Below are 19145 nucleotides of genomic sequence, written 5' to 3' on the forward strand. Positions count from 1 at the left end.
GGAATTTCAGTAATGCAGCATGGTGGCAAGGTAGTAGTTGATTAATCCTGTGGAGAAAGTCTCTCCAAGCTGGACTTTTGCTCAGTGTACAACATTCAGGATACAAAAATACTCTGATGGTCTTTCCCTTCAGCCATAATAGAAGAGATCTCCTACACTTTAGCTAAAATAAACCACACACAAACCAGAGAGAGAGGGAGAGAGAGAGAGATGGCAGATACACTGAGAATCTGCAGCGTAGATAATCAAACCCTTTATTGTCTAAGTTACATTAGACTCGCAACACCATAAAAACCTGTTAAGAAGAAGAAACAGTAGATTGGTAGAGGTAGTAGAAAGTCCCTGTAACAGTCATAAAAGGGCTTTACAGGAGTGTGTCATGCCAAAAAAACTTATCACGTCGCTTAAAAGAGCTGATGAAAGCCCATTTGACTAAATAAATAAGAACACAACTCATTTTAAATACTATGGTCTAACTAAAATAACAAATCAATACAATACAATGATAAAGGAAAAAAAACCCAGAAATCGTGGGATTCACTTTCAAAACCAGATGGTTCTTAAGGTTGGTTTTCCTGCACCCACTCTTATTTCTTGTTTAATTAAGTGAAAATCTCACTTCTGTGCTATACACAGCATATAATTATTTAAACTGATTTCCCCTACTGTTGTTCTTCATGAAGCTAAATTATGATTGTAAACTTTGCTGATTAGTACCCTGGGAATGGCGGTGACAGCACTAGCTTCTCTGGCATTCGGGAAGAAAATTCCAGAAAGAAGATTTTGGCTCTAAATATTAACTCAGATTTTCTAGTTCAGCTTGCCAAAAATATACAATTTAAAAAGGGGAGAAACTACAAATGTACCCTACACTTTTGTGCCATTTTGGGTATAGAAGACATTTTAATAACTAAACCACAAACAAACAGGTTAAGCAACTAACTTTTGTGCATTTCCTGAATTGTCACCATTACTTTCTCTCATGGAAAATATGACTTTAAAAAGTAACAAAACAAAAGGGGAAAAAAACAAAAACAAAAACAAAAAACCCACCAAAACACCCAAAGAGAAAGCTAGTGCAAACCCAAAATGATAACCATTAAGCAACACAGCAAAATATTTAATTTTTTCTTTTTTTTTTTTTTCTATTTTTTCGGTGTACAATGGAATGTGTCTATGCGACCTCCCTCAAAATAACTTCACAGAACAGTTAATTACAGTCACTTTTAAGTACTTGCACAGACATTCCTAACTACACCGAGACTTAGAGAGATTTCTGCTTTACATCTCGTGTAATAGCATAAGGAAAATCTAGTTTGAAAAAAAAGTAAGAAGTTAATTTGCATTGTTGCAAGTGTTGCAAAGTAACAAAACCTGTCAAGTAATTTAAAACAAGAAACAAGTAGTATCCAGCCCAAATTATTGATTGGACTTTTTTAAAAAAGAAACACCCCCCCCCTCCCACCTGTTAGAACCGAACTGTTAGAACAGAAAGTTCATGTTTTAAGGGTTTTTTTCTGCCTTTTTTTTTTAAACAAATCTTTTGTCAGAAGCCCATTTCTACAAAATCAGCACTATTCCATTACTGTATTAAGTAAACTGTGGTCTCACCTGTATTAAAGGTTAGCATCATTTCTGTACATGTAAAATTATTGCTTTTTTGAAAAATATATTTAGCATGCTAGTTGGTTTTTAACTCGATTTCCTGCCTTTACAAAATGTTACAATTAAAAAAAAAACAAAAAAACCCAAACTAGTAAAGCTTTTGCAAAAATTTTCACAGAACATTTTCTTTCAAGGCAGCAGTAACTTTTGATAATGCATAAAATTATATGTGCAAAATCTGAAACTTTCAGAAATATTACCATCACACATAGTGTCACAGCAATAAGAAAAGAAAATATTTATATCTGTGGAATTAATTTTTAATTGCTTACACTGCATGGTTTAACAACCTGTTATGTGCCACAACCCCACCTTGAAAACTTGCAGTTAAAGAGTTACTGTAGAAGAGGTATATAAAGTTTTTTTTTCTTTTTTTTTTTCTTTTTTCCTAACACCACCAGTGATCACCAAGTACAAGACATGACACATTTAAATGAACATTAACCCGCCACCACAAAAGAAGTTCCTCATCTTTCCAGAATGTCAGTGGACCCAAGGAGGAGCGGCAGCTGGTCTGCTCAACCAAACGCAGGAGCAAAGAGCACCTTATGGCCCCAGGGCTGCCTGAATCCGTTCAGTGACACCTTTTCTCTTCTAAACAGACAGATCAGCGGTGTTAGACAGCTGAATGTTTTAATTTTTCCTTTTTATTTTTCATTAAGTGAAGACTTCCTTTGTGACCAGGTTGAAGAAAGTAGCCCTGTTACAAAAAAAAAAGGTCCTGAGAGTAAAACACAGAAGCCTGGTTTTTTTCTTAGTGTTCAACTAGCTTTTCTTTTCCAAAGCAGAATAGAAGCTTTTCTCTGGAAGTGTTTCAATTTCCATATTCACATACTATTAATGGTGCGCAGTCAAGAGCAAGAGCACTCGAAATGCAAGTGGTCCCCAAACTGTAATGAAACAAACCATTGCAGAATGACGGTCTTTCTCTTTAGTCCCTTTAATCCTTCATCAAGCATTGCTTTCTCAGCACCGAATGCCACCTTTCCCCTGCACTCCCCATTCTTCCTCTCTCTGTTGCTGTTTTTTTCTTAATTTGCTTTTCAGCATGACAGGCAGTGGCAGTTTCATTAATTAATACTTCTCCAGCCCTCGAATCCACTGCTGTTTTTCAAATGTATCAAATAGTCATTGTGAGCATCAGGGAGGTTTTTGTTACAGTGCTTAACTTCTTCACGCTGTCCAAATCACATAAAGTTTAATTTTTCCAGTGTCTCAAACTTCTCTTGATTAATATAGATGCCTTGTGCCGCCACAGTGCTTGCCAACTCCACTGTTTATTATAAGGGAAATAAGGAACCATGGGACTGATTAGTATGTCAATTTATATATATCTTGTGTAGCATCTTCATTTGTTTTAAGATGATTAACAGCGCGGAGGCACCCCCCTCCTGGCAGAGCGCTGCTCCCGGCCTCGCGCAGCAGCTCCGGGTGCGGCGAGGGCTGGCAGGGGGATGCTCTGGAGCGCGGGGGGCTGCCGGGGCTCCTCCGCCCGGGATCTAGGTTCCCTTCCGGAGATGCAGCATGTGGGCGACCTCTGCGCTGCCGTGGTCTCTCCCCTGCAAGAAGGACAAGATGGGGAAAAGCTCATTCTCACCCCTGCTCCCAGGCACGACCCTCCAGCAAGTTCTGCCGGCATTCGTTACTCTTTATCAGCATCACGAACATTTATCTTGACCTACCACGTGAGAACACTTTGGTTTTTTTTTTTTTAAGCATCTCCACCAAGAGCAAAGCATGTCAGACACACATAAAGTCCCTGATGGACTAGAACAAGAAGTAACAGGATCTGGCAGAGCAGTTCAGAGAAGGCTAAGAACAAGGAGGCAAAGAAGAGGCCTCCAAAAAGTGGAAATTATGTGCTAGCCAAAAGGGATTCACAACTAGATCAATGCTTGAAAAAGGCTGAAGTCTGAGGTCACAGAGGCAGCTAAATGAAGAAAAACTGAATTCTTGTGCAGGTCTGTCAAATGCTAAGGCGGCTTTTTTTCCCCCCTTGTCATCTTCCTTTTATTTTCTTAGACAATTTTCATGAATAATTACCACGTTGAAAAAAAATAGCAGGGATATTCTAAAATCAAGTGAAATTAAAGATAACATCATGAATAAGTGGGAGCCTGCAGCTCCCAAGAAAAGCTTTAAAATGACATTTAGAACATCACTGTCGGAACAATGCAGTTTACAATCCTGATCCTAAAACAACATGGCAAGATTAATCTTACATAAATGCATTATCCTTAAGCTAAAGTCTTGATGAAGTGAAACAGACCATTTTAAATTAATGCAACATAAAATACGGCACCCATGTAAAATCCAAGCAAGTTTCAAGCTGTGCCTATGGCAGCCCTCGAAATAGCTAAAGAAAGCCCAGCTCTGGTTGACATAATGTATTAAGTGCATCTCTTTTGTTAATAGATTTAGAAAATTCCTAATTAAACCTGGCCCGAGATTCATGACATTTACCAGTCAAAGTTTGGTTTTAAGTCCGAAAGATTTGCAACAAAATTAAAGAAAAAAAAAGCTGCTGTACAGACCGCAGTATATTTGAAATGTAGGAAACAGTAACTGAATGAGAGATGTGATAAAACTTCCTTAGTTGGATGCTGAATTTCCCGCAGTAAACTAAGAAAGATGCTTTACATTTTTGCACGGCTGCATCATGCCTGAGAGACACAGCCACAATTCCAGGAGGAGGCATTCATCACTGGAACGCCTCGTATCGAACCGGCTCCACGCACACGGGGGAGCGCAGCAGAGCTCTGCCGGGCTGGGGAGGAGGGGGGAAAGGGAAGGGGAGGGGATGGCAGGCATCTTGCCCCACTTTGCCCAGGCAGAAACTGAAAAAAAGGGGTGTAATTAGAGGTGCTCTTCTGGGATGGGTGGCCTGCGAGGTGCTGAAAGCGTGCCCTGCGTGTCATGGACCGCACAGCACAAGGGATCCAGGAAAAAGATAATCCATCCTCCCCACACCTGCAAGGACAGCGCAGAGGGGCTGGAGGTGATGGGTGGCTGGGCCCCTCTCAGGCACAGCTGTGCTCCCAGGTTCACTGGCAAACAGGACCTGAGCTTCACATGTGCCAAAACCCACCCGGGGGTTCACCCCCCTGTACTCACACCAACGTATGGCCAGATTTTGAACCAGTTGATACAGAGTTGGATTGACTTCTTCCTGAAATACAAATGTTTTCCCTTTTAAAAAGTAGGCTTTCTTTACTTTTATTGAAAAGCAGCAGATCTTTACGTGAAACCTACAGTTTCCATGCCAAAAGCTGCTCTCATAGCAACTTCCAGTGCTTTTCCCCAGTTATCAGGAAAAACCCAGTTTCTTAACATGCTGGAGAAAGATCATTGCATAACACTGAAGTAAACTGCAAGGAGCACAGATACCACTGCAGTTTCCTAGCAAGGAACAAGCGCTGGGACAAGAACTACAGCTCCTAATCCTGTCTCTAATGCTCATAAAGTAAGAGACATACAGCACATGCATATTACTCAGATGCCAGTACAGCAGCCTCCATGGTTCCTTGATTGTTTGCATTATAATCTCCATATGTATGAACGAGACAAATTAGGTTGCCATTTATTTGTTCATTATCTATTATTTTGATTAATGGAATTCTTGTTCTCAGAATAACTATTTAAAAATAACATTTGCAATAATGAGGACTGAACTATTAATCATGATCTTTGGAAGAAACTCTGCAAGGAACTGAGGCAAGACATTTCACATGAACAAATGTCATAAATAGGACTTCTAACAGACAGTACTAGAATTTTGAGTGCAAGAAAGCCCAAACCAGCCGAACTCAGAAACCAATAGTTTAAATAACTATTTAATCTGGGTTATGTTTTTCTGCCTCCTCCCCTTCTCTGTAAAGTTGCTTTAGGACAAGCAGAGCGATAGTGTTGCTGGACTGTAAAAACATTACAGGTAACAGATGTCCCCAGCTTTTCTCCCAAGCTCCTTTACAACACACACATATAGACACGTATATAGTGTTTTCGTGATGGTTCTCTCCAATATTTCTATCCCTTAAGTTCGGGCTATTTATTGACATTTATGCTATTTCAAGTATTGAATGATGCAAGAGATATTTTAAAATACTTATAGTGGACAAAATAAAGGTTTATGGACCCCTAAATGGCAGGCCACACAGTACTCTTGTCACAGAGCAGGGGACAGGACCTACTGGACACCTGTCTTTTCAGTGAATGAGGCCCAAAAACTGGGGTGTCCAGAGCTGTCTCACAAACAAAGCTGACCACCGCCTTCTGTCATAGGGAAAGCTTCAGCCAGAGAATTCAGGATACCAACAGTTTGGGGTTTTGCTCTGGGCTGCAGCTTCTAAGTGATTTTCTGATTTTCTGTAAACAAAAGGCAGAGAGGACAAAGGCTGGAGTTTTGGAGGTTTTCCTTGTTTCACTCACACAGAAGATGGAGAACTTGGTGTGTCAGGCTCCAGTGATGCAAATATGGCTCACATACATATACACACAATTAAAGAGAGCTCTCCTTCATTGCCAACCAGGAAAATATGACTTTTGAACACTCAATTTCTTGTTCCTTAAAATTTTTAGAGCGCATTGATTGACACGGATAGAGCATAAACCACATTCCTGAAGTGGGCTGAATTTTCATACAGCTTTAAAAATGCCGAGGGAGAAGTCAAACGCACGGCGTACGCGTTACAAACGGCTACCACTGCTGTCACCACCGTGAAAAAGCAGGCTCCAGACTGACTCCTGCACCGCTGGGAATTGGGCTTCTGGCTGCAGCATCAGGAAGTGCCTCTGAAATGACCCCACACTTTAGGAGAGCCTTGCTTTGAGACACACGTGCGTGCAGGGCCCCTTCTGAAGGGGAGCCAGCTTTTGTCTTGCCGTGTATATGCAATTGGAGTGTGCTCCCCGAATTCATGCCTGCTAAATCGTGTCTCTGGATGTCGCTGAAGAGTATTCCAAATTAAGATACATATTCATTGTGGATAACCAAGTTTAATTATGTATATACTGGGATATTTAGCATTTATAAAAATATTCAGAATATTCAGTATGTTTAATATGGCAGCTTTTCAAGAGACTATACATGACTTAGCACAGATTGTATTGACTTGGCATATGTAATGAGCATTTTTTGTCCTTTAGATAAAAAAGAATAGAAAATATTCCAGAGTTCATGGGAAATTCATTTTATGTAAAAATGTCATTTTGTTGGGTTTTTTTTTTTTTAAGCATTCAGGTGGAAATAAGAAAACACAATAAATAATGTTATGAATGAACATCATATTCCTACATTTTATTTATATTTCATTGGTGCTGATAACAAAGCATGAAACACAGCCCAGTGCTAACAGTGGCAAAATTGTGTGTGCTTGATCTTTTTTATACACTCCTATAGGTGACGTCCTTTTCAGGGGTGCTGAACACCTGCACCTCCTGTTGGTGGTCCGTTACCCAAAAATAGGGTTCTTGTTTAGACACCTAAATATACATTTAGCTGGTTCATTTTTGAAAAAGCCTGGCTGTGGACCCTGTTTTTAACATGCAGAATTAGAATTATTCTGTGATAAAGCTGCTATTCAATACAGCATTGCTGTAAGCTACCATGCTGGGGGATTTTAAAAGCCCTACCTAACGTTGCTTCCTAAAGGAAACCTTTAGAGATGATCTTCTGGCTGACTAGAGAAGGGAATGGGGGAACCGTGAAATACTAATGTTAATATTTTTACTCTTTAGCAGACTACTCAGGGGAAGATATTTTACCTGTGAGGTGGAAACATTATGTAAAGTGAATCATTTCCACTTGACATCAAAAAAACCCCCTCATTCCTTCTCAAACTACCGTACATGGTAACTATTGTTTCTTGCTCGGAGCATGTGCATGGCACTTCTGTAACTTGAACTGACTTTACACCATAAACTCTCATGAATAGATCTGTCCCCAATTAAGAAATGAAATGAAGACATGGAGTGACAACGTTTAAAGTGGGAAATGGTAATGTTAACGGAATGCTGCAGGCACCGTTCTCACTGAGAGCTCATTTCTGCGCTTCTAAAGGCCCCTACAGCTGCCTGTGGAAATGAGAGAATTCCCTCTGTAATGCCCAGGGACTGTGCAGGTGGAGTCTTCTGGGGCAGCACAATGCCTGCCTGCGATGAGAGCCGGCGAAACAGCAGACAACTGAATAATCCCACCCGACACAGGCACTGACAAATTGAGACAAAGGCTGGTACGGAGGAGCAAACAAGACAAAAGAAAGGGAACGATCTCCTGCAGAAGTGATCACACCGCATCTTCTGTGGAAGAAACACTGACTGGCATGAGATAAACCCATTCAAGCTGCTAAACCCTACTCGGTGTTCTGCTGTATTGAGAGATGCTGTAATTTAATCAAATGCTTCAAAGGCAGACTGGCAGAGAGAGAGAGCAAGCTACCTTTGCCACAGAAGTTAGTCCGTAAATTCTGACACGACAACAGTTTACAAAGACAAGATTATTAGTCAATTCATTGTGCAGTAATATAGCCCAAATGACAAAAAGAGTCAAGATGTGGTCCAAGCTGCCACACTTCTTTTTGGATATATATGGCCATTCCAGAATTTTTTGGAAATGTACTTCCAGCTCTGACCTTATATTGTCTTCTAGAAGAAAGCCCAGATGCCTTCAGAATGTAATATCAACTACACATGAGAGAAAACAATGAGCATGAGAAGATGAAAGAGAGGAAAGATTAGAAGATGCTTAGGTTTTTTAATCTGTGTTACTAAACTGATGAGAACCAAAGACTAGCTGAGTGAGCTGCCAGAGCTGCAGTGTTTCACTCTGTCACGTTGACTGTGTGCATCTGTCATTTACTCTATTACTCAGAGACATGTTCTTGCACAATTGTATCAGATAAGCATCATAACAGAGACACTGCAGCCTAACTTTGCAGCTACTGTCCCACAAAAGCAAAGCAAACACTGCCCACAACAACAACAACTGAAGTGTTATTTCATCTTAGAAACTTCATGAGAATTGCTGGCCACTCCTATGGCTTGGTGTCATTTCAGACACTCCTGTGACAGAGGCTGGGTTCTCCATGCAGCCTTTGGGCCAGAAAGATGCATGGACACAGAGAAGGTGCCAAGAGTCTTCATGAAGGGTGCAGCCTATGAACTAGGCAGTGTAGTGGTGTCCAGTGAGAATGTTAACTGAGCAAGAGAAACCAATTCCTAAACTTCATACTGTTGGGAGTAGCATGGAGATGCATTCTCTAAGCACGGCTAAAAAACATCTGCAGTAGTTTATTAAGAGGACAGGATGACAGATTTCACTGCTGCTACAGTGAAAATCAAAAATGAGGGAGAAAGGAAAAGCGAGTGATGCTAGAGGCAGTTTCACAATGGAAGAGAAGTGCCCATGAGAAGGTGTGCTCTGAAACAAAGCTGCAAATGGAATGGGAAGTCCAGGCTAAGACACTGCTCTCCAATGACATAAGATACACGAAACAAATTCAGTTTAATGATTTTCTACGTAACAGCTTTGTCACGTATAATTCAGAGCTCTGAGAATTGTTTGTCAAGACAGGAAACTGTATACTATGAACAGGAAAGCACACTAACAGAGTCCATGGAAACTGGTGGATGAGAGCTTTTCAAAGGCCAGATACTGGGTATCAGGGTACAAATAATCTTCAGAAAATATAGACTAAATATTAGTTGTCTTGTTGCAGCAGAAAACATGTTAATTGTTAGAGCAAATTTCCAGGAATTCTTTATGTACTATCTCACAACTACAACTCAGTGCACATTGCAGAATTACCAATCCCACCCAGGCCCCAGTAAGCCAGTGACATGTTTAAACACTACCTGTTTTACAATTAACTGACTCTATATATCAGATTCTGATAAAATGCTCTAAAAATTTAACAGCTAAAAATTAAGCAATACCATTATTATTTATAAGTCTTCTAAAATAGTCAGTGCTTTAGTGATGAATATCCCTGTGCAATTTTTTCCCAGCTACCACATTAAAAACCAAACACCCAATTAATTGTAAAACATACTTGTTTTGGGGCATCTGCGGAGGTGGTGTGAACTTCAGTACCTCGGAGTCCATTAGACTCAAATACCACTGTGGGAACAAGGGGGCTTGTTAACAGATGAACATTCAAGCTTCGTTAGTGTGTGTACATTATTTGAGACCATTACAGATTAACCACGTTCAAAAAAAGACACCAGTTACTAGCCTGTGGCCGGAAAATACCAATTTACCGTAACACTTACTGTAAGAGAGTGTGCTAATGGCAGCCTAGGGCCACTGCCCTTTTTAATTCAGACTTCAGCGCTGAAGAAAGCAATCACTGACAACATTAATTATCAGTGTATGTGTAAAGGGACCCTCTTCTTGCATTACTTACCATTTGGCTTCTGTCATTTTGCATCAGACTGGCTTATGTATGCATCATTCACACTTCCGAGGAGGAACCTGCTACTCTCACTGTCTCATGCAACGCTCAGGAGGGATCACAACACTAGTGGCTTCAGCCTCCTCCAGCCTCAACCACAGACCGCCTCAGGTTAAAAAAGGCTGGTAGGGATTTCTCATTTTAGTGCTGACCAGTCTGAGGAAAAACCTCGTTTCCCACAAAAATGTTCCTGTCAACAGCAATGATGAGGCAAAACAAAGCCTTATGTTGTGCTGAAAGGGGTACTTTGATTTCAATTTGTGCTGGTGGCAACAGAATTCATTAGCATATTCATCTCGGAGTACCCTACTCTCTAATTAAAATAAACCATTTGCAAACAGACTTATCTTGGATGCATTGCTATTTTATGCAGTTCGGGCAGGGATCAGGTAAGCAATATTTGGAGAACAAGAGCAATAGTCATAAAAATAAAAAACCTGTCTCTTAGATTTAGGTACTAGAATTACTTAGGTTAACATGGTATGTGAAATGTAATTCTTGGCATTTTGTTAGCTGAACCTGAAAGCAGGCAAGTGGGAAAGGGAGAAAGCAAGAGTGAGTGTGAAAAGATACCTGTGTGGGACCTCTGATGAGTCCTGAGGTGGCTGGGTTGGGTAAAGCATTTTCCACATTCTCTGCAGACACAGTCTCCTTGGCGTGTTTGTGTCCTGAGCATCCCTGTAGTTAGGAGACAGGGAGGGAAGGAGGGAGGGGGGGTGGGAGGGGGAGAGGAGAGAGGAAAGTTGAGAAGAAAACATTATGCCAGAAGAAAACATCATTAGTATGTCTAATGTGTCATTATGTGAGGCTACCTTCAGGCCCTGGATGACAACTGTCAGCCTTCATCTAGGCACTGGCTGACAGGCTAGGCACACACAGGACTGCAAGAATGCATAAATTACATTGAATTAAAAAATGCTCCCCATGATGTGCCCGCACCAGGACTGGCATGTCAGGTGTGCGCTTTTCAGAGCAGCTGGATCCACTTCTCAGCCATCACCCAGCTTTGTCAAGCTGGTCAAGTACATCAGGCAAATCAAAGTGACTCCAGCGTGGCGGAGACAAGTCACATGGATAATAGGAAGTGAGCAGGACCAGAGCCCGACTGTCCCCCCCAGGCGGCAATACCTCAGAGACAAATGCAGAGCGAGTGGAGCCATCGCAGACTGATCAAACCTTTCGCCCCTGCCTACCTGCCTGCCGGTGGCTGCTTTGACCCCAGACCTCTGAGGCACAGACGAGAGACATCTGTGAATGAAAGTGTCATTCCGGACATTTTGAGCTGGTAGCAGCACAGCAGCCTTCCCCCAGCCCTGGGTAAACATGTTTTCTAGGCCATTAGCATTTGTGGAAAACCGCTCAAACCTCTCCTTTTTCTCCAAAGGTCAGTTTACAGCATCTGACTTAAAGGGCTGGTCTTTGTCTTTTTGCTGCTGATCAAAAAAGACACATTTGACTTTTATTGGGCTTTTCTATTATTAAAAAAAAAAAAAAAAAAAACCTAAGTTTGAACATCATCTTTTCTATTTCGGTAAAACACCCTCTTTGGAAGAAAAGAGTTGATGTTTCCATTTGCCACTGGAATATTTTGGCTTTTAAAGAAATTCTGAAAGGGACGTCAACAGAAGTGAAATTTCAGCTTTTCTTTCATATCCCCCCCCTCCACGGTGACAGCACTTAAAAATAATAAAATTGTGACTAAAAAAGTGGCAACAAAAAAACCTCCACAAAACTGAAAACTTGACTGCAGGATGCCACAAGATTCATCCAAACTAGAGGCGCTGCATCTTAAAATGAACAGAGAAGACAGCTACTATCTACTCTGCTGGTATGACACCAAGCATCCCGCGATGGTTTCCACCAGACCATATACTGCAAAGAAATGTCTTGCTGCAAAAAAACCTCCCAATGCCCCACTCGCAGATTGTTTTCTCCTTTTCTAATAGCACCTCCTGCAGATGGCAGCACAGTCTGCATAATGCACCTGAACATTTGTTCACAAAATTAAGTTTCTGACAGTCAAATGCAAGATCATGATTTGGGGGAAAATCCAGATCAGGTATACACACACACACAAAAAAAAAAAAAAAAAATAAAAAAATCCCCAAACAAACAAACCCAAGGAAAGAAAACCCCAAGAAAACAGATTTTTTAAAATCACATATATGTTCTAAATATCAATACCTTACTGAACTGTAATGAGACAGGTTTGCCCTGTAAAGCAGTCAAGATTAAAGCAGGATTTCTGAGCTGTTAGGAGCATTTTTCCCCTCACTGCCCAGAACTGTAGCTGCAAGCAAGAAAGCAAAGCTGAGGGAAATGTGTGGAGGAACCAGTTGTGGCCTTTGCAGGAGTGCCATGCTGACTGCTGGACAGGTGGGGACCAGCAGAGCAGCTCTGTGAGGCCCAGGAGAGCTGGGTGCCTCAGGTCATGGCTCTGACACCTCTGGAAAGACATTTAATCCCTCTATAACCCACATCTCCTTGTGCTGAAGGAGAATACACGTATCTCAGCAGCCATCACCAACCCAATCCACCAGCCTTCATGGAAGCACTGCTCTCACCCACGAGGGAAGGTTGACGATGCTGTTTGCAAACCAATGTATACACACCAAGAGTGAGTGGGATTAAGACTTCCACCTAATCCCTCCCTAGGACTCACTTTACAGGAGTTATTCAAAAAGCAGGTGGAAAAAAATGGATTGCTTCCAGGTGTATTTGCCATTGCTGCATTTCCCAGGTAGGCTTTTGATAGGTCAGAGCTTTGAGCCATGGGCGTGGCTGCCACAAGGCAATACCCCCGTGAGTTATCACTCAGGTTATCCTCCAGGTGAACAACAGGCAGTGGACAACTACAGGTGTTCGCTAATTAAGGTAAACGAACACCACGGCGTGAATGGGAGTTCCTGTGAAATCCAGGCTCAAAGCTGGACTCAAAGGAGTCCCCAAGAAAGAGTGCATCCGCTGCCATAACCCAGCCATTCCTAATATATAAATGGCATTAATAAAACAAATAACCTCTTTTAAATATAACAGTAAGATTCTCTCTACAGGCATTTGGGAAAACTGGGTAGTGTGCAAGAAACCTAGCCTAAGCACAGAAAGCTTCATGTTTGCAGCTGTATCACAACAGTACACACAACAACTCTCTTCCAAGGACGAACTGGAAAAAAACACAAACGTAAAAGAAAGGATCCCAAAAACAAACGCAGCCACTCAAAAGGAAGTTGAACACTGCACTACCACACACTAAATAATCTAGTATGATCCAAGAAGACATGATATACCAAAAAACCCCAAGGAAAGTCTATTGGGAACATTCAATTGAGGGGAAAAACAGGACAAAGTATACCTAAGCGGGATTTTTGGATGTCCTTTATGTCATGATTACCATGTTCACATTACAGTATTAATGCTAAATGGGATGATACATACTGACTCAGAGGACTCAGCCTATCTAGAGCCATATGTTATTTCAGATGAAGTTCAATTACCCTACTCTGTTTGCAGTTGGTAGGATCTCGTTCCTTTTGCCTGAAGCAGCTTTTTATTTGAGTGCTATGAAAAACAGCCATCATGCCAATTGGTTTGGAGAAACATCAGCAACCTGGAAGTTGTATATAAAACCAAGACAAGCTACATTAAAAAAAAAAAAAGAGATTTCAAATTCTGAAAACTTGATTGCTATAAAACACTTGGACTGAAAGAAGAGGTTTCAAAGCAGAGATGGGCACTAAATAACTTCCAGTTTTCCTAGGATGACTTTATGATGCTTGTATCCCCAATTGTCTGTTCTACTTACGTTGAATATTAAGTTCTGCACCTTTGAGACTGGTTCTGAGAGCGAAGAGGGGAGAAGAAGTGCAGAGTTTGTTTTCAGAAACTGCACTTGCTCCCCTGCATTCTGCTCCTGGACTGTGCTGTCTGCAGCACGGACAGTGGGAGAGAGCTCTCCTTTGCTTTTAGTTAGTTTTTTTTAGCTAGCTGAGGCAGAGAAGTTCCCCAGACTGTGCCTTTTCTTTTCCTTGTAATTGACTGGCCCTGCTCTGGACTGAAAACCCAGAAAAACACCAGGAGCTCACACCTGTGGCCCACCAGGGCCCAGAACACAGCATTTTCCAGCACAGGACGGACTGATGAGATACTGAGCGAGCCGAGCTACAACCCACGACAAGGACTTTCTGGATTTGCTATGTCTTCAGAACAGCAAGAAGTTTTTTTATTTATTATTCATTTTTTAATGCTTGTGAAAACTTTGCTGGTTAAACAAACAGGTTTTTCCACTTTTCTCCAAGGAAATCTTCCCCTGAATCAGAAGGGGGAGGGACCACTTGAATCTGCTTTCTAGAAGGACCCCTTTGGAAGTTTCCTCTCAAATTTGCCCTAAAACAGGACACCAGTTAAAGTGTTGCTAGAAATCACTGCCCAGCAAAAACATTTTGGAAATAAAATCCCTCTTTTAAAAAGCAGGTAAATAGATACCTCTTTAAAGATCCTGCCCCTATTTTACTTTGTTCTGAAAGTCATCATGATTTTTCTGGTCCTTGCCTTCACTAAGTCATCTTCTATTTCCTAGCTTCTACTGTTTTTCTCTTATTCCTCCTAAGACAGCTGGGAACTCACTGATCAGTACGATTTCTGTGAGCAGGCTGACACAATGTACTATTAAATAACATCAAGGAGGACACCCACATGAAGGTACCCCAAGCTGGGGGTGGAACAATTAACTGGTACTTAAGAGCAGGATGTGGACAGGGAGAAACTTTAGAAAACAATCCACTGGGATGGCGAAAGCAAAGCTAGCTGGACAAAAAACCCCTAAGGAACACTAAAACCATAGTTTTCGAAACTAAGCATGTCCTCCTCTGCTTCCTTAACAAAACCCAGGAGCCTGATGTTGGTTGCAATCATCACGCAGCCCCTAAGCTCCTGCAAAATTATCTGCTCAATAAATAGCAGGCCCCTACACAGCACCACCTCTGAAGTGACTGAGCAGAACTGACAATGTGGTGGCTGAAAGGTGCAACTCACTCATGGACAAGGTCGGACAGATTCTGCCTTCCTGTCTCCTCCAAAAGGCCCTCCACAAGACTTAACCTAACACTGGGCCCCTTCCTTACCTCAACTTGCACACACCTTCTGGGCACTAGACCACAGCTGTCCTTAAAACTACCAGCTCCCAAGTGTCCTGGATTTTATACCACTTTCAAAAGCTCCATTTCGCACATGCTTTTGGCAAAACAGAGTGTATTATGTCAAGTGAGGACACTGGGACACCGGCCTGGAATGTGTGCTCTTTTCATGTGGAGTTGATTTGCACGACTTCTACAAAGACAAGAAGGGTATAAAAAATAGAACTGTTTACAAGTGGTGAGAGGTGAGACTATGGCTTCAATTCTCCTCCTCTACAGACACATCTCATATGCAATCAATCAGTGTGATTTTCAGTTTCCACTGAGACAAACTAATTCTGGCAGATCATCACAAGAGTATGGTTTCAAATGCAAATACGTAGGTATATTTTTATTTATATGGCCACTGAACTTTTTTAGTCCCTGAATTTTTAAACTGGCTATTTGCACAACAGATTTTTCTGCTTATGTGAATTAGCAGGCACATGTTGAGCTCTATCTCTTTTTAATTATAAGCATACAAACAGATCAAAAGACTCATTTGAAAAATATCTAGTAGCCTTTGATACAGACAAGGAAGATCTTAAGACTTTTGTCAAGAAAGACAAAGGACACTGACAAGCGATTATCCCTCTGTGTTGTTGGAATACTTGTTTGCAGACAAAATTGAACAAAACCTCCAAAATAACATCACAGATAAGCCCCAGAGGATGTTTATTTTGCCTGGAGCAAAAAGATGATGATGCGTGCCAGCACCAGCATATCAGGGGGATCTTCCTGTGACAGCACATCTGTGTAACTCTAGCCTGCTTGAAGCAAGAGGACAAAGGAACAGCAGTACTCCAGGTGGAACCAGATACATTTAACTTGCGACAGAAATGTCACACAGTGCACAAGGGGGGATGCTGCAATGTTAAGAAAGCAGTAAACAAACTCATTCAAGCCTATCCAGCAATGATAAAAACAGTGAACTTGTAATCCTAACTGTTAAAGGCAGAGAAGGAAAAAACTGGGAAAGAGCATGTCATGGCTCTGAACAAAGAAGGAACAAACAAACTACGTCCTCCGTTATGGAAGAGCTTGTGAAAACCTTACCTGTGTGATCTAGGACAGGGCTGTTGGCACCACAGGTTTGGTACAGTGAAGCAAGGTCCTTTGGAATGTATGTTTTAAAGATATTCAAAATGTCCAAATGTTTCTCGTGCCCATCTGATCCCAGATCCTGTCTGCTGGAGTGTAAAGCCGGAGGAACTCCCACGGCGCCAGGCGGAGGCTGCAGCACTGGACTGGCTCGTGCTACCACTGTGCAGTTCCCCAAAGTCCTCATCTCATTTCCAGCCTTCACGTGAGGCTCCCTCTGAGGCACCGCGGGCTCTTCGTGTTTAGGGTTCTGCTCACTTTTACACAGAGGGTGGTACTGCAGCGGGGGGTTCTGTTTGGCCTTCATGGGGTCGGATGCACAGTGCTTACCTGGAGAGGCAAAACCGGTACTTCCTTGGGGAACCACATACTTTTCCACTTGCTTACTGTTGGTGGGCTGCATGCTAGGCCTGGATATGACTGTTTGAGTAGGTGTTACGCTTCTGCCATAGGTTCCCATTTGTGTAAGTTTGGAATTTGCCTCATACTTGCTTTTTTGTGGTGCTGCTATGCTGTATTGCTCCTGGGAATGGTTTACCTTGGGCTGTCTGTACCCATCCAGGCCTGACACGCGGGAACCACAGTGGCCGAGCGCATGACTGTCCTTTGACAGATGTGTACTCCCGGACTTTGCAGCCATCCCAACAGAAAGAGAACTGGGTTTGGAACCTGGCAACGCACTTGGCACTTGAGTACGTGTAAATCTGGCAATGGGCAAAGGCTGGCATTCCTTACCGCCGAGAACAGGAGGGGGGCCAGTGCGCCCATTCCTCGCCAGAAAGACCAGGTTGTTTTTAATACTCCTGAATCCGTTTTGTTGAACCCACGGGGGTACCATCGAGTTACAGCTGATTTTGTGCAAAATTCTTTTGTGCATCCACAGGACTTCAGGGTAGTAAGTCTTGTGACTGCAGAAAGGACACGGGTAGACAATTAAAGCAGCCTGCAGGGATGTATTTAGGTATTTATTGCATGAACTATCCCTTGTTGATTTTTCACTCAAATCGAGGGGAGCTACCTCTAGAGCTTCAGCACCTTTTTCTATCAGAGGACGCTCCCTGTGCAAGTCTAGCAAATTTTCTCTAGCACGACTAGCTTGCACTTCAAGTGACGTTTTCAAGTCCATGACCATGTCTGAAGATGCGTGGCCCATACCCGAAGCAAAGCTAGCAATGTGACTGGAGCAAGGAAGCCCCTGGCTATGATGAAATACTGGCATCTTTATGTCTGCAGAACCATGGTATTTTGAAAAGGGTTCCTTGATGACACTCTCCAGTGCTGACACCAGAGCAGGAATCTCTGGTTTAGATTCCCTGGCCTCATTTTCTCTGGCGTTGTGGCTGCCCGGCTTTGGGAGTTCATCCAACTGAGATGTTATCATTGGGGTTTCCTCTTCGGGGAAGTTGCAGCGGTATGGCTTTCCATCTGAATGGGGCAAACAATAAAACATCATTGTCATTTCACACAGAAAGGAACCCAAAAGACAAAGCAGAATTCAAGATTAGAAAGGACAGCGGGAGAAAAAGGAAATTTTGGTATTACTATGGTAATGATGTGTTACGGACCAAATGTACTGTATGAGCAAGAAAATCCTGAAATAAGACACAACAGTTCAATTTACTTTTAAAGATGACTGCGGAGTCTGGATAAACTCTCTAATACTGCATATTCGTGACATTTTGAAGAAAAAACAATTCAATAACATACCCATGTTAAAATTCTGGGACTGTGAGAAAAATAAACAAATCTGCAACCATTTAATGCTTTAACAAAAGCAAAGATAATGGAGCCAGATAAAACTGACCTAGTTAAAGGTCTGTCAGCACTTCCATTACAAGCCCCTATTTTCAAAGGGTTTATAACTCAGCAATAAAAATTGGCTCCACACGGAAACCAACCATACAAGCAGGTATAGCATACAGAATAAACTGCCCACTTAAGGGGGACTTTTGCAGTGGCCAAATATAAAAGATGAGTTAAAGAGCATCTAAAATTTGAATTTTCCATCCTTTAGTTTAAAGCAGATTTTTTTTGTTTGTTTGTTTGTTTTTATTTTTTTTTCTTTGTAAAATAAGTTTATGTTTGAGTCAAACTTTAGGAAAATTTTGTGACTGCTCAATCCATAGGAAGGTAAGAATTCAACATTTCAGCCATTTAGATTACAAAATTCAAAACACACTTTTAATTTTCTTCATCTTCTTTTTCACTTCTCAGCTCTCCAAAGTAAATTTATCCACCTAACATATGTCCTGGAAAGGGAACATACTGGCCAGTAATTAAAACTGTTTAGGGTGAAAGAGAAGAGCAGGATTTGTTTTGCTGGGAACGTGGCTATATCTGCCCATTCTCCCGACGCTGACCTCTGAGAACCACTGATGAAGCCAATGAATCCCTTTAAATCAGTTCACAGATCAATTCCACAGAGATTTTCATCACAGCAGTAATGCTTACTGCACTGAATCCATTTAGCATGTAACTGAATTGAATCATCTGACAAACTTTCAGTTTCAATTAACATGCAGTTAATGAGCCACTGCCAGGCAAGTGTAAGGAGACCGTGCTCCATCTAAAACGTCACCAGTCTGAAGTGATCACCACATCCATAGCAGGGGAGAGAAGGGGAAAGGAGTGAACTGCTCTAGAGCTGCAAATCCTCTCACATCAGCTCAGAAAAGCCAGCCCTTCAGAAAATCGAGCGCTGTTTGTTAGCGCAGGGCACTGCCAAGGGCATTATTCTGCACGGCGCAATGGAAGAACC

General features: G+C 41.9%; 1 protein-coding gene across 5 annotated transcripts in view; it reads right to left on the reverse strand.

Annotated features, from left to right (window-relative positions):
• Positions 1 to 237: 237 nt before the first annotated feature.
• The window catches only part of ZNF516 (zinc finger protein 516), a 100672-nt gene continuing 81764 nt past the window's right edge, over positions 238 to 19145 (reverse strand). For 4 of the 5 annotated variants that reach the window (XM_058423118.1, XM_058423120.1, XM_058423121.1 and 1 more), the window contains exons 3-6: positions 16343 to 17812; positions 10689 to 10793; positions 9714 to 9781; positions 5735 to 6030 (exon numbers count right to left, since the gene is read on the reverse strand). In XM_058423118.1, coding sequence (XP_058279101.1) covers positions 5968 to 6030; positions 9714 to 9781; positions 10689 to 10793; positions 16343 to 17812 — 1706 coding nt within the window. In that variant the 3' untranslated portion in view covers positions 5735 to 5967. Of the gene's footprint in view, positions 3225 to 5734; positions 6031 to 9713; positions 9782 to 10688; positions 10794 to 16342; positions 17813 to 19145 lie in introns of those variants that run through there. The other variant, XM_040082916.1, reaches the window with a different exon arrangement.

This window comes from Hirundo rustica, chromosome 1 (genome assembly GCF_015227805.2).
Source record: "Hirundo rustica isolate bHirRus1 chromosome 1, bHirRus1.pri.v3, whole genome shotgun sequence".
NCBI lineage: Eukaryota > Metazoa > Chordata > Aves > Passeriformes > Hirundinidae > Hirundo > Hirundo rustica.